The 27168-nt window shown below is 45.6% G+C and overlaps 1 protein-coding gene across 1 annotated transcript in view; it reads left to right on the top strand.

The window, feature by feature from the left end:
* Window positions 1–26343, top strand: part of LOC124560502 (Holliday junction resolvase MOC1, chloroplastic-like) — a 140504-nt gene extending 114161 nt beyond the window's left edge. Inside the window, exons 3-5 of the mRNA XM_047130925.1 lie at window positions 13420–13687; window positions 25689–25976; window positions 26091–26343. Of these exons, the coding sequence (XP_046986881.1) occupies window positions 13420–13687; window positions 25689–25976; window positions 26091–26343 (809 nt within the window). The remainder of the gene's footprint in view (window positions 1–13419; window positions 13688–25688; window positions 25977–26090) is intronic.
* The last annotated feature ends 825 nt before the right edge of the window (window positions 26344–27168 follow it).

Genomic DNA, 27168 nt, shown 5'->3' with positions numbered 1-27168 from the left:
AGGGACATCTAATTAGAAATCCCACTGTCAGAATTAACGGCTCACCAGTTCTCCGGTGACGTGAGACACACTACCAAGGAGTCATCATCGATGAGAGGTGAAACTTCGGGAAATACATTGACACCGTAACCCAGAGAGATCTGCAGATATTAAACAACCTCATCTCGATAGGACACAAAAGATTCCATCTCCCCCACACCTTACTAAACTTTACCATAACAGTTTCCTAACCTCAATAGTGGGTTACTGCTCGGGAGTCTGGGCGCACAGGCTCACGAGGGCTATGCCCGTCATGACAGTGAGAAGGGTCTAGGGAAGAATGATACTGATATCTGTGGGGGCCTACAGAACATCTTCAAGGGGGGCCCTATTAGCCACAATGGGGCTCTGCCCCCTGGACATCAAAATAAGGGAACAAGCGGCTTGGTACTGGGCAGAAAAGGGGAATCATGAGAAAATTTTAGACATCATGGAGAACAAAAGGGAAATAAGGAAAAGAGGGGAGGAACTTTGGCAGGGGTCTTGGGAGGTAGAAGAAACTGTACGTAGAACTTTCCAGTTCATACCAGATGTGAGAGAGCGCTTGGACATGAAATACTTTGAACCAATACGAGGACTGATCCATTTTCTCACTGGCCATGGACCCTACCCGACATACTTATGTCGATTTGGAAAGAGGGCTACACCCACGTGTGACTGTGGCGTGTCAGAGGGTACTACGGACCATGTGGTTTACGAGTGCCTCCTCTTCAATGATGTTGCGACTACATTTCGAGACAGACTTCCAAACCATGACACATATCAAATGCTTAGACGTGAGGACACTTTCCAGCTGCTAAATACATTGGCCAACGAGGTATCACGGAAAGTTTTAACAGAATACTTGAGGGACATGAACTAAATAACTGAGACTACCAATGCTGATTGCCTCCAGAGCCCTATTCCCATACCGCCTGTGCGTGGACTGGCCGACTTTCCATCATAGTTGGAATCCGCCAAGTGCAGGATTAGCGGGAGTGGAGGTGAACGCTACCGATAAGGACATGCACCGGATATGACGTAGGATAAGTTAGTTTGTAGGACTTAGTTTAGGAAAATTAAGCTAGGGAACTGCAGCGAATCAATATCGTGGCCTGCCCAGTGCCAGGGGCGCGCTCTTCGGGCTTAGCTCGATGAGCAAGGGTATCGAAGTAGGTTTATATCTCACTGGCACACATGTGACGCTGCAGGCGATAGGAACTAGTTATAAGAAATAGATATAAGTCCTAGGTACTAGATATTAAATGGCCATTGTATGTAATACTAACTGTAGCTCGCTTGAAAATTGTAATCGGCTGCAACACAATTATCAGTTGTATAATTATTATGACCCACTAATCAGATAAGGAAGTGGGTTAAAATTGTATAATTATTATGGTTTGTAATAAAAATTTTCTTTTTTAAAAAAAAAAAAAAAAACAATATTCGTAGCGGCCAAAAGGAGGGGAGTGATCTCCTCAGGGTAAAGCTCTGTCCCTTCTATGGCCAGAGCTCCATGGGGTTTACACGTTTACAATGCGGGTAAGTGCCATACCCTCACGGAAGGCAGGTAAATGACGTCTTCATCTGATAAGCCCTCACGAATGGCTAATCCGCGTCCAAAGTCGTCACCAGGAGAGGCGTAAGAGAGGTAACCGGCCACATCCGGCAGGGCGGTCAAGTGCACCTCCTGAAGCAGCGTAACGTCGATGTCTGAAGCCCAAATTATTTCCCGCAGAATTTGGATTTTCACCCGGGTACTAATGTTGTTGATGTTAATCGTAGCTACATAGTACGTTTGAAGATGTGGACCGCCACGTGGGGGAGTTCGGCCGGTAGGTAACAAAAGGGGGCCAGCCGGCAGCGTCGCTCGCCTGGTGTCCCTGGAATCCGCCGCTGCTGCCGTGCGTTTTCTGCTCCGTCGCGGGTGCCGCAGACACCTGCGCTTGGTCCTGTGCTTCTCCGACGTCGTCCCTCCATGCCGATGTCGTGGGCGCCTCAGTTGTGCCCATACGATCCAACGCAAACACCAGGGCGAACGGTCCGCCTCTGTTGTGACCGTAGTTTTCGCAACCCGACCTTCATTACCGGAAGACGGAAGGGATTCCCGCCGTTCCACCACAACAGCCGTCGTAGGAACGATGAGTGCTGAAAGATCCATCGAAGCGTCCAGCACGGTGTGGGCAGGGGTCGATATGGTAAGAAGAGGAAGGGACACAGGCGCATCCGTTCCGTCGGACCTCGCGGAGGGGGGAGTCACAATGGCTCTGTTGGTTGCCGAACGGGTAATGCCATCGGTGGTGGCTCTCTCTGCATCTTAGCGGGCGACAGTTGACCGATGCGCCGTTGCAGGCATTCCGAACGGAGACGACCCTCCTTGTCATACCCAGAGCAGGTCCTGGATTCACCATCGTATTTAACGCCCGCCGACGCCCACGGATGTTTATAGCGGATGGTACGTCACAAAACATTATTTCTTTCTTCTGGTCGACACGACCTTCTCTCAAAATATGGAAAGTAAACAGCTTGCAGTAGGACAGGCCCCCTGTCAGATTCCTCATAAAAAATTTTCGCTTATAAGTTTCGACTCGGTCGTTACCAGACCAGGTTTGCTCACCTCAAATTAATATATTTATCGTTTAATCATCCCTGAAAGTCTCTAACATCATCACGGAGACATTCTGTATCGTATCGCTCTACACTACATCCTTTCTGCAACGGCACTGTCATTATCTCTTTAGATATCATTTACGTATAGTGTTTTAACAGTCTTTACACTGCTAAGGTTCTGCCTGCCACGCTGCGACAATTTCCTGCTGTTTCAACATCTTCATATATGTTGCACTGGCACAAAATATATGTCCTTAGTCTGTCGAGGGCCTCCTCTTTTACAATTAGTACGGTCAATTTTCAGCATTCTTCTTCGAGTAGCGCATCTGGCAGGGCCAGGAGGCACGAGTACGTCTGGCCATCGCTCTGGCGTGACATTCGGTTCGTGTTTCGCTCATCTTCTCATCACACCCAAACACTAGTAGGGGAGTGGGCCACATCTAGGCTGTCACCGTCCACTCAAATTTGCAACATTTGCATGGTAACTAAGTTTCCCATGCTGAATGTGTATATTACTGTAAGGCGTCTGGCATATCGAACGCAAAATAAATAAATAAATCAGCATTCTTCTGTAACATCTCATCGTAAGCGCTTCCGTTCTTTTCCCGTTTTCCCCCTTTCCACGATTATTTTCCACAGGTCCGCACAGCGCTGTGGTTGGCTCTGAGCACTATGGGACTTAACATCTGTGGTCATCAGTCCCCTAGAACTTAGAACTACTTAAACCTAACTAACCTAAGGACACCACACACATCCATGCCCGAAGCAGGATTCGAACCTGCGACCGTAGCAGCCGCGCGGTTCCGGACTGCGCGCCTAGAACCGCTAGACCACCGCGGCCGACACAGCGCTGTGCTCCAGGCGTGTATTCACAGACATTCGTTTCTCAAACTAAGACCAATGTTCGATACCAGTAGACCTCTGTTGGCCAGGAATGCCCTCGGCCCGTGCTTACTATACACGGTGGTTCCAACTGAACTTTTGTTACTTAAGCCATTGTAGACGGACAGCTGTTTATCATATCGGTACCCAACCACATAGGAGTGATGTTCAGATTGGGCGTTGCTGTATTTGCTTTATTAGTAGTGTTAGGATGATATCTTGCCTTTAGGCGCCGGTACTGTTACGGCGATGTAGGCTGAAACACAATCACCAGTGTGAATTAAAAAATGGTTCAAATGGCTCTGAGCACTATGGGACTCAACTGCTGAGGTCATTAGTCCCCTTGAACTTATAACTAGTTAAACCTAACTAACCTAAGGACATTACAAACATCCATGCCCGAGGCAGGATTCGAACCTGCGACCGTAGCGGTCTTGCGGTTCCAGACTGCAGCGCCTTTAACCGCACAGCCACTTCGGCAGGCAGTGTGAATTACAACTGTGGACAGTCAACATGGGTCTCGACAAGATGAGCAGGGCCTTATACGTAAAACTGCTCATCAAAACGGTGTCAGTGGTGCTGCTGCTCTAATCGAGTATCGACGGTGTGTGGCGGAGGGTACCTTGAGTACCTCTATCGGTTCTTCCTTCTACTCCAGTCTCGTATTGTTCGTGGAAAGGAGGACTGTCGGTATGCCTCTGTGTGGGCTCTAATCTCTCTGATTTTATCCTCATGGTCTCTTCGCGAGATATAAGTAGGAGGGAGCAATATACTGTTTGGCTCCTCGGTGAAGCTATGTTCTCGAAGCTTCAACAAAAGCCCGTACCGAGCTACTGAGCGTCTCTCCTGCAGAGTCTTCCACTGGAGTTTATCTATCATCTCCGTAACGCTTCCTGTAACGAAGCGCGCTGCTCTCTGTGGTAAACCATCCCCAAGACCATGTCCAGAGTAGCAGTGTTAAATCTTTGCGCTCTTGCAAATACTTGTCGCATTCGGGATCCATTGTCGCTTTCAGTGAATGTCGCAGTACTCACATAATACTACCGTTTGTTGTCATTCACATTCTTATTAAGTATTCCTTTTTTCCATGTAATACCGGACTCAAACGTAAAGAGAAGTGGAAGGAACAAATTTATTCCTTAGATATTCGAATTAAATCGTTTCCTAACAAAACAATTTAAACACGTTTTGTAAAGTACAGCAATAAAAAAAACTAAACAACACGCTGGAGATTCACCAGCAGATATCAAACGGTAATACGTAACTGAGTAAACTAATCTCTTGCGTCTACGCTCTATACAGCAAAGTGAAAGATATAAGTTACTCTCTTTTTTCACAATATTCTTTTAGAAAACGTTGCACTATTGTTTCCACTGCATAAATCTTCTTCTTTGATTTTCTGCTTGGTTTTTGTTTCAGATATCTGTTAAGCTGTACAAAATATAGATCCACTTTACGGATTAGAAAACTGCACCTGACACGGTGCTAATTTCTAATTTTTTTGTTTTGTGAAGAAAAGAGTGATTTTCTTACCTAATTCTTATGAGTACATTATGTGGCTCACTATTGTCTACAAGTCTTAAAAACAGCGCACAGCTGCGTCTAATACTCATCACGTATCCCTGCATTGCCGGCCAGGTAAAGATGTAAGGTTTACTGAGATTTTTAACATCGTGTTATTTATATACCAATTATGTCACATTGAGAATTACTTGCTGCGATGTATTCTTAACTTACAGTATTAGAAACCATGGCAGCTGCTCTTGATTCCGACTGTCAATTAGCTAATACAGTACTTTCCTTCCTTTAATTTTTTACAGATATTGTTTTAAAACTGTATCACCAAAAATTTTAAGCAAAATTGAAACAGCCACAGCAGATCTTACTCAAAACTAGTCCAGAAAACAGCTGGTTTAACTGTGGAGGAAGTCGTTGCATGTACAGTATGACAACCTTATCGAAAATGCAGCCCCTGCTGCCATCCCGTATTTTAAAACGCGGATATCTAACTATTGAAATTCTAGTTCGCCATTAAATATGAGGTGTGTATACGATACAATGAATCCTAAAATTCTGCTCTTTTCTCAAATAAGAGGCAAACCACCACATAGGTATTCCTCTATTACATGGTCCAAATCACGATGATGCTCTACATTCGCTAGTGTACTTGAGGTTTAATCCTTTCAATAGCAAGGCTTTATGCCTAACAGAACGACAAGAACAGTCTGTTTAGCTACTAGTTTATTCCATTCTGCGTTTCATATTAAAATACTTGTTTCTTTCGCCTAGTTTACTGTAGCATTACGTGGAATATGAGAGATTCTCTGTAACGACAAACAAAGTCACTTACTTTTATGGCTGCTTTCCGTCAGAAAAAACTAGGGAGACAGTTCAAACAGATTGTCATAACAGTGAATGGTAAGGTAACTCGCACAGCAATTGTCGCCGCTATAACAGAACGATAAAGCGGCAAAAGCACGATATAAAAACGTCAAAAGGACTCGTTTCACCTTTGGCTAAGAAGCTTTAAAACTCTGGAACTGTTTCAAGTTTTAAACGACTCATTCACACTTAATTTAACGCCATGTTTCTTTTGGCGAATGTTATTTATTATGTGCAACATTCATACGCTAAGCGTTTTAGCACCCTCATAAATTATACCTCTTCCACATAGTTAAACTGGAACTTTAGTTAAGACAGTAGTGTTCGAGAGAAGCGGAACTCATCTCACTGATTGTCCAATATCAGGATATTCATTGTTTCTCTAAATCATACAGCAAATGACACTAAGTTAATTTCAACATCGGCAGGATCTACTTTCTCGTCCTACCTTCTCCATTTCTTAGCTTATCTAACGTATCGATAGTGTAATGCGCTAAAAATTTTCGTTACGATTTTTTCGTTTCGCATTACTTAGTAGAGCCGGCTCAACATAGTCTCGACAAGAAAATTGATGTTTAAACTTTGTAAAAGATATGTTTTAATGTATGTTCCTTTGACACGTTATAGTAACTAAAGATTGATGTTCACGAAAGGATGAAGTTAGGAATTCTGCTAACTAGGCAGTAAAATAACTAATGAAGGACGGAACAAGCAGGACATCAAAAGCAGACTAGCGTTGGTGAAAAGGGCATTCCTGGCCAAGAGGAGTCCACTAGTATCAAACACAGGCCTTAATTTGAGAAAGAAATTTATGAGAATATACGTGTGGAGTACAGCACTGTAAGATAGTGAAACGTGGACTTTGGGAAAACCGGAAGAGAAGAGAATCGAAGCATTTGAGATGATGTGCTACAGACCAACGTTGAAAATTAGGTGGAGTGGTAAGGTTAGGAATGAGGAGGTTCTGCGCAGAATCGGAGAGGAAAGGAATATGTGTAAAAACACTGATCAGGAGAAGGGACAGGATGATAGGACATCTGTTCAGACATCAGGGAATGACTTCCATCTTACTAGAGAGAGCTGTAGAGGGCAAAAACTGTTAATGATAGGGATTGGAATGCATCCAGTAAATAATTGAGGACAGATATCGACAGATCACTAACCCAACATTACTTCTCTTACCTGCGCGGCTCAGGAAGTTTAAAGAATCGAACTGACTGCTCTTTGTCTCAGTAGGTTAGATTAAATTTTACTCAGGTTTTCAAATCTTTCAAGAAGTTTCACTACACTGTACACTCCACTGCAAAGTGAAAATTTTTACTGTTCATTAGTTGCAAAATCTCTAAATGTGTGATACTGTGCGATTCAGCTGCACGTACTAATTCATTTCATGTTACCTGCACTACATCTGTGTCAGGAACAGTATCCTGACAGGCGAGAACCACGTAATCCATATAAGTTGCCTCTGAGAGCTCAGTGTGACTGTCAGTAAACGGAGTCATACTATAAAAAATATAAATGAGGACTGACCATGAGTAACTTGGCACTTTTCGACCAAGCTATACCTAACTTCTGCCATTCTTACCCAAATGTCTCCATTCTTTCTTTGTGCAATTAGCGGTGTAGTCATACATATTTTGGATGTTTCGGTAGTTTCATTCCTTTTTTAGTACGTATGTCTTTCGTAATTGGTTCAGAGGGTATGTACGGGGAATTTGTTACTTCCGTGTTTCTCGTTTTAATATCTCCTGTTAATTTCGTTGTTTTCCGTGGTGAAACAATTCATAACGCAAAGATTCTGAAACGTTTACGAGAGACTGAGCACTACAAATGTAATAAACCTACAGATACATCCAAGACCTGTATGACTATACCGCTAAATTCACAAAGAATGATTGGTGATACTTGAACGAGGAGGAGATTAGTGTTTAAGGTCCCGTCGACAAGGGGGTCGTTAGAGACGGAGCACAAGCTCGGATTAGGGAAGGATGGAGAAGGAAAGCGACCGTGCCCTTTCGAAAGAACCATCACGGCGATTGCCTAAAGTTATTTAGGGAAATCACGGAAAACTTAAATGGATGGCTGGACGTCATTTTGAACCGCCAGCCTCCCGAATGCGAGTCCAGTGTCCTAACCACAGCGTTACCACACTCGATGGAGATACTTGGATACGTATGGCAGAAGTAAAGGATATGTCGATCCCAAAATACCGTGATACTCACGGCCAGTAATCACTTGCATTACTTACAATCCGCTAATATACGTGCCAACAATGAGTTCATCTGCTTTGATGAAACTCGCCACAACATAAGAAAGCAGTGTTACTTTGGAGACACTCGCACAGAATGTGCCGTGACATTTATCTCTTTAGTGTAACTGATTATTGTCTATTCTGTCAGAAGTGTCCGGCGGAACAGAGAACACTCGGGATGACGGGTCCTGTATTTCATTTCTTTGAAATAGAGGAACGGGGAAGAAAGGGAAAGGGGTAGGTGGGAAGTCATCACTCCCAGTCGCACAGGTAATTATGGTATTGCTATAGCGTAAGATGAAAATTTGTGCCGGATCTAACCGTTTTTCACTCTTCCCCTTTCCTATATTTCAGAAAACGAATTACAGGCCACGTCATCTCGAGCGCGATGTCTCCGTGACATATGTTCCAGTGCGGATGAACAAATATCGATCAGACCGCTACTCGAATCAAGAAATTGTGAGTAGGGGGTGTAATGAACGAGGGACGCTGCAATGCATCGTGCGATAAGTTGAGAAGCTGAGTAGGTCGGGAGTCGTGTCCGGGTGACCGAGCTGGTTCAGCAACCGTCCTAAAGACGCAGAGAATCAGGGTTCGATTCCCGATGCGCCACAAATTTTCCACTTACGCCATTGCAATACTCGTGATTTCGCACCTACCCCTTTCCCTTTCTTCTTCCTTCCTCTGTTTAAAAAAATTATCTCCCTAGTAATGGGTTTAGTCTCCTACCAAGGGAACTAGATGTTACAGCACTTAAAGACTAATGTGAAACATTTTCAGACTGCCAACAAACTCATTACTAGCACTGTATAAACGATTTTAATTCAAGTGTTACGTCGGAAATCCGTGAAATTCATAGTATGACAAATAACATTAACTAATGTTATAAGACAGGTGACAAACATAATCGACCATGCACAACATTGTAGATCTAATGTTAAGAGTTCTCGTTTCGCATGAGAATGTACCGCGCTTTACAGCGATGTCACAGATTTAGATCATAGCCTTAGCGACCGGAATACCTAGCGAGGGGAGCATGTTAAAACATATCAGAAGTAGAGAGGAGCTGGGTCCAGTTCCGATATCTATCCGTTCACATTTTCCCATGTATCGGCCACATTCGATCTTTTCTGCGGAACGGCTTCTTTGGTGTTAATATCGTGACTGAGTGAGCGAGGTCAGCTGTGCTTCGACGATTTCATTATAACTGATACTTGGAGAAAGTTTGTAAGGACAGAACACCAAACTTGTCACGTTGATTTCGCCGTCAACCAACTCAGTGGCTGCTTTCGTGAAGCTGGCTAGCTGCATAAAGTAATTATTCACCTACTGTTCTAACTGGAAGTTTTCGAATTAGATGTTGTCCCTCGCACTGTAACGGAGCAAATGACTAGACAGGTAGACAGTTTGTGGCCAGGTGCTGTGAAATCGTTCTAATCTGTGCGAATGGCTAAGCCGCTGAAGGGCATAGCTGGGCGAAATGCCGCCGTCAGAAGGGCGCGAGATTCCTCGTTGGGCATGCCGCAACGGCTGCTATGGGACGTTCTTCCTTCCCTCCCAAAAAGTTGGTAACGGCCGAGATGCAAAATGTCAGATCACAGTCTGGCTATTGAACTGTGCATGTTCTCTTTACCATAAAAGGGATAATTATTTTCAATACGGACAGGCAAAGATGATCTATATTCCATCACGTCATATGGGGAGATTTATTAATCTTTTCATTCCAGCAATTAATACAAAAATACTAAAAGCTAAGACGGAGGTACCGGCTCCTGACTGGCCTACACAAACACAAGTCGTGCGAGCCAGTATAGATAAGAGGGACTTGAGAGAACGACTGCGGCTACTAGTCCCTCTTCAGTGGTGGACGTGCAGATTTCGGCAGCGATTGGTTTGAGCGTAGTGATGCGGAACATTGGTGAGATGATGCATATTCATTACTTCGCTCTGTTAGCCTTGTGCCTCCATATCAAGCTCCAGTTTGTAAGCATTTTCATTTTAATGCTATGTGTTAATACGAAGATAATTCGTGCTTCATAACACCAATTCATTGGCGTAGGTCTGTTTGAGTAAATGATTAACTAGAGATTTCTCCCGTGCTACCTAAAGCAGCTATAAATGGGCAATGATCATACGAGTCTGAATCAAAATGTAATGCCTCCTGTGTGATAAAAAATTTAATAAAAAATAATATAACAGCATAATTAGTACAGATCAAATCCTGAACCGTCATCCACGGTTCAAGATAGTGATCATTCATTTGTACACATTTGCAACATCGAAGTCTGATATAAAATCAGTCTCGACGAATTCAGACTTTTGCGTTTGGACCCACGATTTTAATGTTATTTCAATCTTACGCACGTAGAAAGTGTATGGAGACGCTGCAACGGACCTCATAAATGTGCGTCGTTGAATGATGAAGTTTGGTAACGGAGAAACAGACGCTTCAGATGTGCCACCGTAGCGGCCGGCCTTCAAGATCTGTCGCAGATGCAAACCGAGGACGTGCTGATGAAGTTATTCGAGGAGACAGACATTATTGAGATCACAATCAACAGCTTTAAAATCATTCTGAGAAAAATGGTTCAAGAAGCCGAACTCTTAATTTTTTTGAACTGGTTTTGATGCCTGAACTGAATGATGCCGCAAATTTGTACATTTGCATGGTGACTGTGGTGAACGGTAACGTTCTGTAGAGGGCAGTTGAGGTTAGATCTATAATAATTCCGCTCATACATGTTTATTGTTAAATTTCTCATGAAACATGAGGCATTACTTTTTGATCCATCCTGCTGTAAAAAATCTAGTGTTAGCTTCACTTACTTTCGGTTTGAGATCTGGTGGCAACGTTAGTGCTTCAATAATGCCTGCTGGTGTTGATTGTGTGCTATGCGCAGAGTTTTAACAAGTCCGTTTGTGTGGCCATCCTCCGCAGCACGCATATAAATACTTGTTTTGCAAATCAAACTGCCTCTTCCTGCTGTTGTTCACTTTACTTATCCCATACGCGTTTTGCCTTCTCCTGTGCTAAGGCATCATCATTAGTGGCATCTGTAACGATACAGTTTTGTTAGTTATAGATTATCAAACAGTTCACTTCGCGATTTTTTCTAAAAAAAAGTAATTACTTACGATTTGCTGATCTGCGTTTCCTCACATCAGGTCTGGAGGTCGCACTAACACTTTTATCACTGCCATATATTCACATCTCTGTGTTCTCGCCATCCATACACTGTTCACCATCTTTCTCACTCCACCACAAAAAAAAGAAACATGGTGAACAGTGTGTGGACAGCGAGAACACAAAGATGAGAATATATGGCAGTGATAAAAGTGGAAGTGCGACCTCCAAACCTGATGTGAGGAAACGCAGATCAGCAAATCGTAAGTAATTACTTTTTTTACAAAAAAATCGCATAGTGAACTGTTTGATAATCTATAACTAGCAAAACTGTATCGTTATAGATCCCAATGATGATGCCTTAGAACAGGAGAAGGCGAAACGCGTATGGGATAAATAAGGTAACTGTTGTTGTTGTTGTGGTCTTCAGTCCAGAGACTGGCTTGATGCAGCTCTCCATGCTACTCTATCCTGTGCAAGCTTCTTCATCTCCCACTACTTACTGCAACCTACATCCTTCTGAATCTGCTTAGTGTATTCATCTCTTTGTCTCCCTCTATGATTTTTACCCTCCACGCTGCCCTCCAATGCTAAATTTGTGATCCCTTGATGCCTCAGAACATGTCATACCAACCGGTCCCTTCTTCCTGTCAAGTTGTACCACAAACTCCTCTTCTCCACAATTCTATTCAATACCTCCTCATTAGTTATGTGATCTACCCATATAATCTTCAGCATTCTTCTGTAGTACCACATTTCAAAAGCTTCTGTTCTCTTCTTGTCCAAACTATTATCGTCCTTGTTTCACTTCCATACATGGCTACACTCCATACAAATACTTTCAGAAACGACTTCCTGACCCTTAAATCTATACTCGATATTAACAAATTTCTCGTCTCCAGAAACGATTTCCTTGCCATTGCCAGTCTACGTTTTATATCCTCTCTACTTTGACCATCATCAGTTATTTTGCTCCCCAAATAGCATAACACCTTTACTACTTTAAGTGTCTCATTTCCCAATCTAATTCCCTCAGTATCACCCGACTTAATTCGACTACATTTCATTATCCTTGTTTTGCTTTTGTTGATGTTCATCTTATATCCTCCTTCCAAGACACTGTTCATTCCGTTCAACTGCTCTTGCAAGTCCTTTTGCTGTCTCTGACACAATTACAATGTCATCGGCGAACCTCAAAGTTTTTATTTCTTCTCCATGGATTTTAATACCTACTCCGAATTTTTCTTTTGTTTCCTTTACTGCTTGCTCAATATACAGATTGCATAACATTGGGGAGAGGCTACAACCCTGTCTCACTCGTTTCCCAACCACTGCTTCCCTTTCATACCCCTCGACTCTCATAACTGCCATCTGGTTTCTGCACAAATTGTAAATGGCCTTTCACTCCCTGCATTTTACCCCTGCCACCTTTAGATTTTGAAAGACAGTATTCCAGTCAACATTGTCAAAAGCTTTCTCTAAGTCTACAAATGCTAGAAACGTAGGTTTGCCTTTCCTTAATCTTTGTTCTAAAATAAGTCTTAAGGTCAGTATTGCCTCACGTGTTCCAACATTTCTACGGAATCCAAACTGATCTTCCCCGAGGTCGGCTTCTACCAGTTTTTCCATTCGTCTGTAAAGAATACGCGTTAGTATTTTGCAGCTGTAACTAAAGTAACTAGGAACAGCAAGAGGCAGTTTGATTTGCAAAACACACAGCGTTTTGATTATATCCGTTGTGTGGCAGGACACAGAGATGACTGTGTGGGTCGGGAACAGTTAACAGTTGTGTTACGGTATTCAGTTTACAGACGGACTGTAGACACTCCCCCCGCTACCCCTCCCTTCCCCCCCCCCCCCCCCCCCCCCCCTCCCGGTCAACATCCAACTCCATAAGATGTAGTGAAATCAGGAAGGGCTTGAGGTTGCACTAACAAGAGCCAATTCCACGGTGAGAAAAAGACTCAGCACATGCAGACGTTGGATGGCGTCCAATAAGAAAACCACACTCGTCGGTGAGCGTCGACGCGCCTGGCTAGCGTGCGGCCGCTGGCGCTGGCGTGTTGCTCTCTGCTCGCCTGGCGCCGAGAGGGGGCGGGTTCGCGCGCCTGTCCGCCGGCGGAGGATCACAATTTATCTGGCCATATTGCAGGAAGCGGGCTGAGAAGGAAGCCGGCCTGGGCCGGGCCGTGTCGTGCGGCCGCTATCAGGCGCTCTCGCGTGTGCGTGCGCGTGTTCCTGAGCACGCCTACGCCCCCGCCCCGCCCCGCCCCGCCGTCACTCCGTGCGTCAGTTATCGGTCGCGCCCGCCACGACACGCGCGGCCTGCTGCACGGAAACTCCGTGGGCCGAGCCGCTGCCTCGTATAAACCGCGCCGGCTGCCCCCTGCTGAGCGGGCGGCCCCCACACCGGCCAACAAGTGCGGCCCTTCTCTTCGGAACACCGAACGAACGTGCAACGGCACTTTTCCTGGGGGGTTCGAACCCTCCTCAGTACAACATAGAGATGGCTGAACATAGAGGCTCAACAAAGCAATGTGCTAGCTCGAAATGAAGAATAAACTCCCTTCTGCAATTAATCTTGTGCTTACAGGTGTTCAGCCGAGCTGGTGACTCCATTTTATTCCGAACATATCGAAGACGGAGCCGACCACCTTCTTCAGCTGCTGCGAGCTGTGTTTTTATACGTCTCCAACCGTAAAGAAGGGATCCTTTATTGTATGATTATATGATAGCAAAACAAACACTGGTAGCAGTTACTTCTGTAAAATATCTGGGAGTATGCGAGCAGAACGATTTGAAGTGGAATGATCATATAAAATTAATTGTTGGTAAGGCTGCTACCAGGTTGAGATTCATTGGGAGAGCCCTTAGGAAATGTAGTCTATCAACAAAGGAGGTGGCTTACAAAACACTCGTTCGACCTATACTTGAGTATTGCTCATCAGTGTGGGATCCGTACTAGGTCGGGTTGACAGAGGAGATAGAGAAGATCAAAGAAGAGCGGCGCGTTTCGTCACAGGGTTATTTGGTAAGCGTGATAGCGTTACGCAGATGTTTAACAAACTCAAGTGGCAGACTCTTCAATAGAGGCGCTCTGCATCGCGGTGTAGCTTGCTGTCCAGGTTTCTGGAAGAGGTATCGAATATATTGCTTCTCCCTACGAATGTAAAATTAGAGAGATTCGAGCGCGCACGGTGGATTTCCGGCAGTCGTTCTTCCCGCGAAACATACGCGACTGGAACAGGAAAGGGAGGTAATGACAGTGGCACGTAAAGTGCCCTGCGCCACACACCGTTGGGTGGCTTGCGGAGTATAAAGTACATGTAGATGTAGATGTATTGTGGAGTATCGCTAATACTGCGCCTCTATTTATAGCGGTAATCGACCCCCGGCACCGGCCACCGTCTTTCGATGCCCAGTGCGTTTTCAGAATCCGCAATAGTAGTCTGTGAAACGCACATAATCTCAGCGTTTCCCAGCTCTGGTAGATGTGATGGCTCGACAGACCACAATAGACTGAGTACTGGACCCCATCGTTGTTTAAATTGAAACCTCCGTCGCCTTTCATTAGGTTTTCCGAGATCTTTATTTCGATATACCCCTTAATTATGCTGTCCCGGAATGCGTTTGTACCACGCACCTGGTCTCGTCGTACTTCATTCCTGTACCATATTCGAGACTGCACTAGGTGGCATCTGATGTGCTTGATTATTTCATCAAGTTAGATTGCTGCCTTCCTTGCATCTCTCCTCAATATGTATGCGAGGTGATACCCCTAAGGTTAACGCCCTTGCCACACTGGTAATACCAGCTACCGTCAGATGACCGAAGTTAAGCGCTGTCGGGCTTGGCTAGCATTTGGACGGGTGACCGTCCGGGTCTGCCGACCGCTGTTGGCAAGCGCAGTTTACTCAGTTCTTGTGAGGCCAATTGAGGAGCTACTTCGTTGAGAAGCAGGGGCTCCGGTCACGAAAACTGACAACGCACAGGGGAGCGGTGTGCTGATCATATATCCACTCATATCCCCGTCCAATGACAGACACGATAGGGTAGCCGAGAGCGCTAACATGCTGCTTCCTGCACTCGGGTAGGCGTGCCGGCCCCGGATCGAATCCGCCCGGTGGACTAACGACGAGGGCCGATGGGCCAACCAGCCTGGATGTGGTTTTTAGGCGGTTTTCCACATCCGACTAGATGAATCCCGTCTGAGGAAGACACTGCGATCGGTCGGTACCCTAGGGCCTTCTGGGGCCTGTTCTGACGGAGTTCGGTTTTAGTTTTAATCTCTCCTAAGATTCGTCAGGCACATCTTTCTCTGGTGTATCCGCAGACGTTATCAAATTTAGTTTCTGCAATGTGTGTGTGTGCGTGTGTGTGTGTGTGTGTGTGTGTGTGTGTGTGTGTGTGTGTGTGTGTGTGTGTGTGTGGGTGGAGCCAGCCTAAACAAATACTGTTCACCACGTCTTTCCTGTAACAACCGTGTCGACGGAAAGCGTAGGTTTATTTCACGTTTCAAACAGAATTATCTTTAAAACGGAATTTTACTTGTCCATTCAGTAGAACCGTCCCAAAGTAATTTAGTGCCACATTCGTTTTATCGATATGTTTTAACAGAGACACTAAACCAGGATGAATAAACAACTCTCCAGTAGCGACTGATCAGTGCAGCTGCACCCCGGTAGCAGTCGGCGTGGGCCAGGGCGCTGCTGTCGCAGCTACAGTACTCGTTAATTCTCGTGTTTATTGTCACTGTTCATACATATTGACAAAGCACAAACTGACTAATTTAGGGCCGCTCTGTAGGGTGGTCACATAAAATTCCGTTTTAAAAATAATTTTCTTAGGGGCAGGAAACAAACGTAAGCGTTTCGTCGACACAAGGCGTCACGTGAAAGACATGAACGCAATTTGTTCGGGCAAACGAAATCACAAATATCTGCCGAAACATCAGAGACGATTTTTGGAAGGAGGCACCTGGTGTATATACTGCTTAACAAAGCGAAAGCACCCGTAAGACATGGTCGGATGCCAATGTAATTTTGTAGATGTTCACACTATCGCAGGCCGGGGTGGCCTAGCGGTTCTAGGCGCTACAGTCTGGTTCGAATCCTGCCTCAGGCATGGATGTGTGTGATGTCCTTAGGTTTGTTAGGTTTAAGTAGCTCTAAGTTCTAGGGGACTGATGACCTCAGAAGTTAAGTCGCATAGTGCCCAGAGCCATTTGAACCATTTACACATTATCCGTGGGTATCTAAATAATTACACTGCAAATCTCTGTGACATGTAGAGCGGCCACTAGAGTGTATCAGTTTTGTTCGTGTTCACTGATGTTGTCAGAGCTGTTAGGACTTACAAGGGTCGTGAACAGCGTAAGGTATTGAGTGATCACTGGAGACACGAAGATGCCGCATACTCGTACATGGCACAATCTGAGAGAGGCTTCACTGGGAAACTCCAGTTTGGACGATCGGTCGAATCGAGCAGTATCAAGACTTCTGGGACATTCCACAAGTGAGGATAGTCGTATTCTGTACCAAACACTTCGTAACCCATTCTCATCTGCGCTGGCCACCCGAAAACAAGTAATAGGCAGCCTGCAATGTTCAGCATCATCCCGTACCACCCGTTAGAGGCGAGCAGCAGAAATACTAGGGACTTACTGCCCCACAAACGGCGGTGTTTGGAGTGGTGCCACTACCAGGACGCACGTATTGGCGTCGTATTGTGTCGAGCGAGGAACCACGGTTGTACACTTTCGAGGATAACCATCGTTGGTGACTACGGTGTTATTCCTAGCACCATGATGTGAAGAGCGATCGGGTATGACTTCAGTCGGTTGTCGACCATTACAGGTTCGGGGCGTTTTATAGACTCGAATCTCCATTCTTTATCTTCCTCTCAGGTACACACAGGTGGCCAATCCCTTGTGATGAATTTCTCAGACCTTCATGGAACTATCAGTAGTGCGTCAATTTCCGTCCGTGTATCGATGCAAGGGAGGGTTAGTACCTTCTTGGTATAAACAGTATTAACAGTCGATGCCTATATGGCGTTTCGTGGCGCGGAGCTGACTATTGTTACTTCCCTCTGACGAAATGGGGACCCCCGTGCTTGTAGGCTTTTTCCAGCGTTCCCATGCCTATAAGATAGCTGGGTTATGAGTTCGCACGAATGGAACGTAGTAATCACGTTTCGAAAGCAGGCCTGATTCAGCCGTAACTTGAGACATTGACGTGACTCACAGATACTCTTTGTTTCTACACCTACACGAATACTCTGCAATTGACACTTAAGTGTCCGGCAGAGGGTTCTTCGAACCACCTTCCGACTGTTTATCTATCGTTCACTCTTTAATAGCGACCGGGAAAATGAACACTGTGCGAGCTTATTTCGTTATGAGGATCATTTCCCTCTACGCAGGTTGGCGACAGTAAAATATTTTCACATTTCAGAGGAGAAAGTTGGTGAGTGAAATTTCTTGAAACGATCTTGTCGTAACGATAAACGCCTTTGTGTTAATGACTGCCATCACAATTCGCTTATCATATCGGCGACGCTCTCTTCCCTATTTCGGAATAATACAAAACGAGTTGTCCTTCTTTTAACTTTTTCGATGTCACGCGTCACTCTTATCTGGCTTAGATTCCATACAGCACGGCAACTCCTCTAGCAGATGTCGAACAAGCGTAGTTCATGCAACCTATTTAGTAAACCTGGTGCACCTTCTAAACGTTCTGCATTCCTCACAACATTATCTATGTGATCGTTGCATTTTAAGTAACTGTAATTCGTAGGTATTTTGTCTTTAAATTTGTGTGATTTATGGTGTAACTGAAATTTAATTGATTTCTTTTTGTTCTCACGTGGATGACCTCACGCGTTTCCTTATTGAGAGACATTTGCCACTGTAAGCACCATACAAATATCGTTTCTAAGTTATTTTGAATTTGATTTTCATCTTCTGATGACTTCACTAGACGGTCTTAGAGGGTTGCTCAGATTATCTCCTAACTGTTTATGTACGAGTAGGTTAGGAACAGCAGAGGGCCTACTACACTTACTTGGGGAACGCCGGATATAACTATACGATTATTTCCAGTCTATTACTAGGTACTGTGACCTTTCTGACAGAAAATCCGAATCCAATCGGACAACCGAACCGATACACCGTAGGAAACGCAATTAGATTAGAAGTCTCTTGTGAGGAACGGTGTCAAAAGCCTTAAGGAAAGTTGGAAATATGAAATTAGTTTGAGATTCCCTACCAATAGCACTCACTACTTCGTGCGAATAAAGAGCTAGTTATGCTTCACAAGAACGATATTTTATGAATCCCTGCTAGCTATGTGTTAATAGACCAATATATTAGAGGTAATTCATAATGTTCGACTCACAGTATGAAGTGACAACTCTCTTCAACGCCTCCGGTTGGGCTACCCAGTCCGACAATTCCAGGGACGAAACTGTATTCGGTGGGACGCACAGAAAGAGCGTTGGCATTTCTGCTGTTCGTTCACCCTTGTTATTTCGTGCCTTTGATTCGGCTCTCAGTTTCGCTCACTTTAACGCTGATGGGTACCTTCGTACACTGCGACAGTGATACAGCAGTATTTTTTCACTGACAAATGATGAACACCAAAGAGTAATACAAATGCAGTATAAGACGCTCTGAAGAAATGTAGACACGGAGGAAAATGTAACAGAAGACAGCTGGAACACTGGAAAGGCAGAGAAAGGGGACAATGACGTCTTCTGGCTTTCGCGTGTTCGTTGACAAAAACCGACGTGCGCACTCGAGCATATAGAGTACGCTGAGATAAACAGCTTCGGAGGGCTTCGCTTGTTAAAAAGCTGAAATGCTTTAGGTAGCTAGGACTGGAAGAGGTGAGGTTCCATGCTATAACAAATAGTACTCCACCCAAAAAAGTCGCGTCTTTTGAACAAAAATTTATCGAAGCTGTTGCTTAAATTTTCTATGAACAGGTGAAATTAACAAGCTCTGAAAGGTGCAGAGAATGGCCAATAAAAAAGTAATATTCGAATTTTAAGTTGAAATTAGGAATGGTGAAATACTGCAAGCCTTGAGCTGACTTAGAAGGTTCTCCTTCTATGTAAATTGAAGAAGGCATAGTATGACTTCATTTGCCACAAAAACAAACAAAATATTTTAAGTGACCGATGTTCCCCAAAATATAAATCAAGCGCTGGAAAACTTTTCGCTAACGGTTCATTTAAGACAGGAAATCAGAATAGGTAAAGAACGATTAGAAAACAATTTGAAGGACAGACCACAGAAATTTTATTGGACCGCTCATAAACAGTTAAGTACAATCCAGATCTCAGCCAATGAACGGATACCAATGTATAAAGCTTAATTTTACGGTGAGGTTACAGTGGATAGTTTTATAACAGAACGTATAAATAAATTTGAACCAGAACGCTCTGAGGACTTCACATAAGACAGCATCAGTAAAATTAATCTTAAGTACCAAAATTGATTGCATGAAGGCAGAACAAATAACATTCATAAATTACGAACCAGGCTCTAACCTATGGATAAAGCTAAGACTTACATAACGAATTTCACCAACGTAAGTTAGCCCGGCTGGCAAATTCTGTAAATAAAACGGTGGTAACTCAGACCTAAAGCACATAGTAAAAGCAACTCTACGCCACAGCAGATAGGTCCGACTAACAGCTCAAACATTCTACACATAAAAGAGTTCACCAAACAAGTTCATACCCCTCACCGTCAATTAAATTTTTACCCGTAGACCATATAACAGACCAAACTTTAGAGCCATCTTCAACCAGTTCTTGGGGACGTTCTTATGTAAGATGATAGATTAGCAAGCGAGAATCGCTCCAAATGATATTTAATTTAGGAAGTTTATGATAGCGTTCATGTCCTCCCACGACTGTTAACACTTGTCCTTGGATGGCCGTTTTCTACTTAACGGTGATCTACGACTGAGACCGACTGGACCGCCGTTAAGTCGGTGTGGCAGAGGAGGTTCACGCCACCTGACGAGACGCAAAGGCGGTCTTTGCTTAGCTACAGGCAAAAAAGTAAAGTAGCGCTTTCCATTACATTGTTCTGCAAAACGTAAGGATAAGATCGATAAAGTACCACAGCATATTAACTTTCTAAACTCTAAACTCCGACTGCATCTCGGAAGATCCCAAAGGGTACTGACCTACCGTCGTGTCATCCTCAGCCTATAGGCGTCACTTGATGCGGATATGGAGGGGCGTGTGGTCAGCACAGATCTCTCTCAGCCGTTTTGAATTCTAGTGACCGGAGCCGCTACTTCTCAATCAAGTAGCTCCTCAATTTTCCTCACAACGGCTGACATCATATTAACTACCCCGCGGAATTACTTAAAGTGCGGAAGCATTGTGTCAGAGGTCTCCCAGTCGAGCACAGAAAGCTGGGCGTCACGGAATGAAAAGTGATGTTCCTCTGGACATAAGGCAGGATATGGTTCTTAATATAGTATGCTATCACCATGTACGGCAGCACAGCACTACAACGTGCTCCCATGCTGGCCACAACGCTGTTACGGAATTCTTGTGGTAGGGCGTTCCATCCTTCCACCAGTTCGGTTGACAACTGCTCGATAGTCGTAGGTGCATGTGGATGTGCTCTCCACAATGTATCTCTCGCGGGCTCGATTGGATTTGAGTAGTGGGAACGCTCAGGTCAGTCCATTTGCCGAATATCCTCACATTCCAAGAGCTCCTCCAACTGCGCTGTTCGAAGGGGTCGCATATCGGCATCCGTAAAAATGACGACAGGTCGGTATGCACCTCTGAAACGACACACAGGGGAAGGAGTATTATATCACAATGAAGTTAATCGCAGAGTTCACTGCGTTCACAGAATTACCATGGCACCAGGAGCACAGGGACATAACCAAGGACGAATGTGTTCGCGTGCTCTTCTCGGATGGGAGTAGATTCAGTTTGCATAGTGGTTATGGACGTACCATCTTATGGCGAGAATGGGAACATGTAACGCATCCAGACGTAATCTCGCCGAATATCCTCACGTTCGAAGAGCTGTCCGAAGGGGTCGCATGTCGGCATCCGTAAAAGTGACGACAGGTCCGAATGCACCTCTGAAATGACACATGACGCACAGGGGGAAGGAGTACTATATCACAGTAAAGTTAATCGCTGAGTGCACTACGTTCACAGATTTACTATGGTGCCAGGAGCACAGGGACATAACAAAGTACGAATGTGTTCGCGTGCTCTTCTCGGATGAGAGTAGATTCAGTTTGCATAGTGATTATGGACGTACCCACATATGGCGAGAGTGGAAAGATGTAACTCATCCAGGAAAACTGTCGGACATGATCGTTTTGGTGTCCCAGATGTTATGATATAGGGAAACGTTATTGTGCACGGGCGTACTGATCGCCAAATTTTTCAACACAGTACACTCGTTGGCTGGCCGTTGTGGGCGAGCGGTTCTAGGCGCTTCAGTCCGGAACCGCTCGACTGCTACGGTCACAGGTTCGAATCCTGCCTCGGGCATGGATGTGTGTGATGTCCTTAGGTTAGTTAGGTTTAATTAGTTTCTAAGTTCTAGGGCACTGATGACCTCAGAAGTTAAGTCCCATAGTGCTCAGAGCCACTTGAACCATTTGAATACACTCGCTGGTCAGTTCTATGGAGTCATTGCACTATTTCCCCATGCACGGCTTTCCTGGGGATGCATTCGCCCCTGACTTCGTTTATATGGAAGACAACGTGCAAGCGCTTCGAACAGCGTAGGTGGAGCAGTTTCTGGAGCGAGAGGATATTTACCAAATGGACTGGCCTCTCCGTCCTCCCGACTTAAATCCCACTGAACACGTTTGTGACACATTGGAGAAGAACTCCATACCAGTATTGGAGCACCTTGCGGAGCAAGTACTGCCGTCCCTGGTGATCACACATCCTATTAAGAACCACGTTCCGCCTTTTCTAATATCCAGTGAACCACCATAAATCGCGGTGATTTCAGTGTCATTACCTTTCTATGCGTCGTCAGCGAGCGAGGCGGAGCTGTGGTTAACAAATGGTTCAAATGGCTCTGAGCACTATGGGACTTAACATCTATGGTCATCAGTCCCCTAGAACGTAGAACTACTTAAACCTAACTAAGGACATCACACAACACCCAGTGATCACGAGGCAGAGAAAATCCCTGACCCCGCCGGGAATCGAACCCGGGAACCCGGCCGCGGGAAGCGAGAACGCTACCGCACGACCACAATCTGCGGACTGTGGTTAACACACTGGACTTGCTTTCGGAAGGACGACGGCTAAAACCCGCTTCCAGCCTTCCTGATTTGGTTTTCCCGCGAATTCCATAAACCGCCTCAGGCAAATGTCGGGATGGTTCCTTTGAAAGTGCACGGCCGACTTTCTTCTCGATCCGTCCCGAATCCAGAGGCGGTGGCGGAGCGGTTCTAGGCGCTTCAGTACGGAACCAGGTTCGAATCCTGCCTCATGTGTATGGTGTCCTTAGGTTAGTTAGGTTTAAGTAGTTCTAAGTCTAGGGGACTGATGACCTCAGATATCAAGTCCCATAGTGCTTAGAGCCATTTGTCCATTTTTCCAGAGGGATCGATAACCTCGCTGTCTGATCCCATTCAATGAATCAACCAATCAACCAATGAACAAACTATGTATCGGTGAAGTTTCATTGTGCTATGTTACTCGAAAGTGACACTTCACGTGAAAACTACTTTCGTCTTGAAGTTTTACACACCACTGTAGATATCAAAATAGTTCCCGTGTCAGAAGCTCCAAGTCAGATTAGTATCTTTATGGCTGTATGTGAAACACTTAATCTGTTCGAGAAATCGACAATGCATGATTGAATAGGCAAACATTAGTGAGCTTCTGTGCTATTGGGGTGAAGTCGTGGCAGGGCATAGCTATTCGTTAGCTCTGTTCATAGAGGTAGAATAAAACACAGACCGCTCTGCACTAAAGCAGATAGAGTCCTGGCTCTGATCTCGATCGTAGTTTTATGTGCTGCACAGCTGTTTCAGAGGGACGCCCTTAAAGGGGACTAAAGAATCGCAGTCCCTCCTCTGCACAGATCCATACTGTCGAGTTTCTCTTCAAGAACGTCACAGACCCGCGGTAGCCCGTAGCATGACACGCTCCGTACAGTGTGTCGTGCTGCGTCGTGCGAAGAGGCCACGAACCGGCAGCGCGGTTGAGGTGCAAAGACCTCCGGTGGATCCGCACCTGGCAACGACGGCCGCTCCTCGCTAATTAATGCACTACAAGCCAGCCTCACGCTGTCTTCCAAAGCCGGCGCACGGCCTAATGATCTCCTCGCCAAGCGACACACTTGCGCATTTAATTAATATTTTCATTCGCCTGCTTGTACGTACACAGTGACTCGTTTTTCTTTTCTGAGCAGAGTGCTCTGTAGTGCAAATTAAAGCTCTGCAGCGAGGTTTCATGAGGATTCTAAAAAAAATTACTGCGACGGTACAGGATTGCGGAATTACAGTTTTAATTCTGTAAGTCAAAAATCCCTTTGACAACGTTGTAGCTGTAGGTATGTGAGCAAGTGAAATGCCACCTTGATGTAACATTTCAGATTAAAAGAGAAACCTCATCTCGCGACGCAGCTGCAGCAAGTGTTGGCAACTGTACAAGAGGAACGTTGACATAAAATTTTCTTTACCAGATTACGGACTTTTTTCAAATGTTCTCGCGACCGTGAAGCTCTCGTCCGCCTTCCTACTATGTTCCCATCAAATGTGCTACATTAATAAACGAACATAAATGTGGGGCATTTTCAAGCCTACAGCAAATGTAGGCACCACTACATATTCGGAAAAGCTTAGCCTACTTGGGAATGATTCATGACGGATAGTTGTGACTGACCACACCGAACGTTACGTAGGGACGTCAGAGGATGATGATGATGATGATTATTATTATTAGTGTTTTAGGGCGCACAACAGCGAGGTTATCAGCGCCCAACGTCAGAGGAAGTTTAGTTTTAATTACAATGGTCTACACCTGAGTGTCACGTTGACTCAGATTAATACCGATTCCTCCTATCTATTGGCCTACGTGTAGTGAAGGAGCCAGCTCATTATTTCAGTTCACCTAAAACTATTATTGGTTCAATGGCTCTGAGCATTATGGGACTTAACTTCTGAGGTCATTAGTCCCCTAGAACTTAGAACTACTAAATCCTAACTAACCTAAGGACATCACAAACATCCATGTCCGAGGCAGGATTCGAACCTGCGACAGTAGCGGTCACACGCTTCCAGACTGAAGCGGCTAGAACTGCTCCGCCACTCCGGCCGGCTAGAGATGTGGAACACACACACATACATATATACATTTATATAATACCGTGTGGTTATAATCAAAGTGCAGCTGGGGAACCGATTTATTCGGAACGAAACTGGTTCCAGTTTCGTCCAGCAGGTGGAAATATGGCACTGTATAGTACCTGGTCGACGTCTCCGGTGCTCGTATTGAACAAGTTATATAAGCAGCAGGCCGTTAGTGATGACCGAGCGGTTCTAGGCCCTAGAGTCTGGAACCACGCGACCGCTACGGTCGCAGGTCCGATTCCTGCCTCGGGGATGGATGCGTGTGATGTCCTTGGGTTAGTCATTTTTAAGTAGTTCTTAGTTCTAGGGGACTGATGACCTCAGAAGTTAAGTCCCATAAGATTTCACACACATTTGAACATTTTTTGAACCATTTGTAAGCAGCAGTGAATAATGACATCGACATTATGCCGTTCTCACTTGTTTGGCTTATTCTGCCCACATTTCGTTTCTAATCCATTCCATATGGAAACATTTCTATATGTCTTTCTTGCATTCACAGCGCCAGAGCAGCACAGTGGAGGAGGGAGGGGGTGGGGCGTCACAATTGTAACTAGTCTTTCCGCGTCAACGCTTTAGGAAACATTCCAAGTTTTGGTGCAATACGATATTTTCACCCACATTGGACCACCGTGAATAGATGTACTTTAGTTATAACCAGCCAGTGCATTAAAATTTAGGCTTTCCAGCCGCTCTGGCCCAGAATGTTGACATTTTCATTGGTCTTTCCCTGCTCCTGCTTATGGCGCTTCTGCAAGGTGCTACTTCCTACACGGACTTTCAGCTGTTTTTCAGCAACAGGTGTTGGAAAACACCTACCGTCACGCTGAAAATATAGTCAATATTGAGATCAGAATTCGGCTCCGCCTACCATCCTTGTAGGAGGGTTAGGCCCAACAGAAATGCCCTTTAACCAACAACCAGCAACAGCCGGAAACGATCAGAAATGAAAAAGAAATAAAAGTATGGTATCAAAGACTGACCCGCATGGGTCCAGTGGGCGTACAAATCAAAAGTAGACGCTGTTGGACGGAACGGCGTGACCCAGTGCAGTGCGGGCGCTGCGAAACCCCAGCTGGTCGCGTCACGTCAGCCCGTCTGTTATTGGCGCAGCGCCGGCGGCGGCCGTCGAACGAGAGGCGGTGACAGATGAGCCGCTTCCTGTTTTCCATCAGCCGGCAGTGCAGCACAGCGCACCGAGGCGGGCAGCACCCGGCGCACAATGGCGCACGCAAATAAAGCAAGCTGGCGCGGTGGGGGCAGAGCGCGCCAAGTTTGATAAATGCCCGCGCAACTTCTGCTGTTTGCAGTGCGCGGCCGCAGCAGCTGCAGCAGCGTAAGCTCGGCCGGCGCCGCGGGTGGCGGGTCAAGAGCGCGTGTCTGGCGCTGCAGCCGCCGAATATTGCGCGCGCGCCTCCCTGAAATATTAACCCGCTCGCCTCTCAGACAGCTCAGCGCGCGGGGCCGGCCCAGCTCGGCGGCTCGCGAGTAAAATATTAGGGCTCTCGAGCGCGGAGCGGGCGAGTCGAGTGCGGGCGCGGGCGCGGGAGACGAGGGCGATCAACTGGCCAACTTCGGTGGCGCGGACCAAGTTTCCGAACGGTTCGTCGGCTGCCGGCGCACAGTGGCGGGGGCGGAGCCCCCGAGGTCGGCCGCGCCGAAATGGCAATTACGGCGGCGGCGGCTCGCAGCGGCGGCGGTAGACCGCGCGCGGCGTGCGCGTAATTAGACGCTGCGGCTCAGCCGACTTGTGATACACTGCACAAACAATAACGCTGCGCAAGGCGCGGTCGCCCGGCAAATCCGTTACGAGCGCCACACCGCCAGACCCTCTGTCATAGGTCTAACGCCCGCCCGGAAGAACGACTCACTGCCCGTGACCGTGGAGTGCGACCGAAGCGTACTAGCGTAGGTACATAATCCACCAAAATCATTATTATCTCTTTATCTCCATGTACGGGAACTTTCTGCAACAAGAAACTTGTACTTCTGCATACGGTCGCATTTATAGATTTTCATCCTCGTAGTGACACCACGAATTAAGTGAAGCGTCCGATGCCGCTTCACATACTGAACCACCTTTCACCGTCTAATCTCTGAGTATACTACAGACCAGTCTCCACATCCTACGTTCCTAACAGAACCCAAAGAAGTATTGTCAGTGTTCTGTTCTCTTTCCGTTTCGTCAAAAACTACATTACAAACTTCATTATGATTACAAAAAAAAAATGGTTCAAATGACTCTGAGCACTATGGGACTTAACATCTATGGTCATCAGTCCCCTAGAACTTAGAACTACTTAAACCTAACTAACCTAAGGACATCACACAACACCCAGTCATCACGAGGCAGAGAAAATCCCTGACCCCGCTGGGAACATTATGATTACATTAAAGGAAATAGATGTATTGGTAGGTTCAAGTGACCCGATTTAAGTTTGTCGACAACGATGTTATTTCGGCACCAAAATAACTAATGACGGCAGAACTAGATGTAGGCTAATGCAGACTGGCAGTACCAAGAATTT

The sequence above is a fragment of the Schistocerca americana genome, chromosome 1 (assembly GCF_021461395.2).
Source record: "Schistocerca americana isolate TAMUIC-IGC-003095 chromosome 1, iqSchAmer2.1, whole genome shotgun sequence".
Taxonomy (NCBI): domain Eukaryota; kingdom Metazoa; phylum Arthropoda; class Insecta; order Orthoptera; family Acrididae; genus Schistocerca; species Schistocerca americana.
This window is presented reverse-complemented; position numbering and strand designations above follow the sequence as displayed.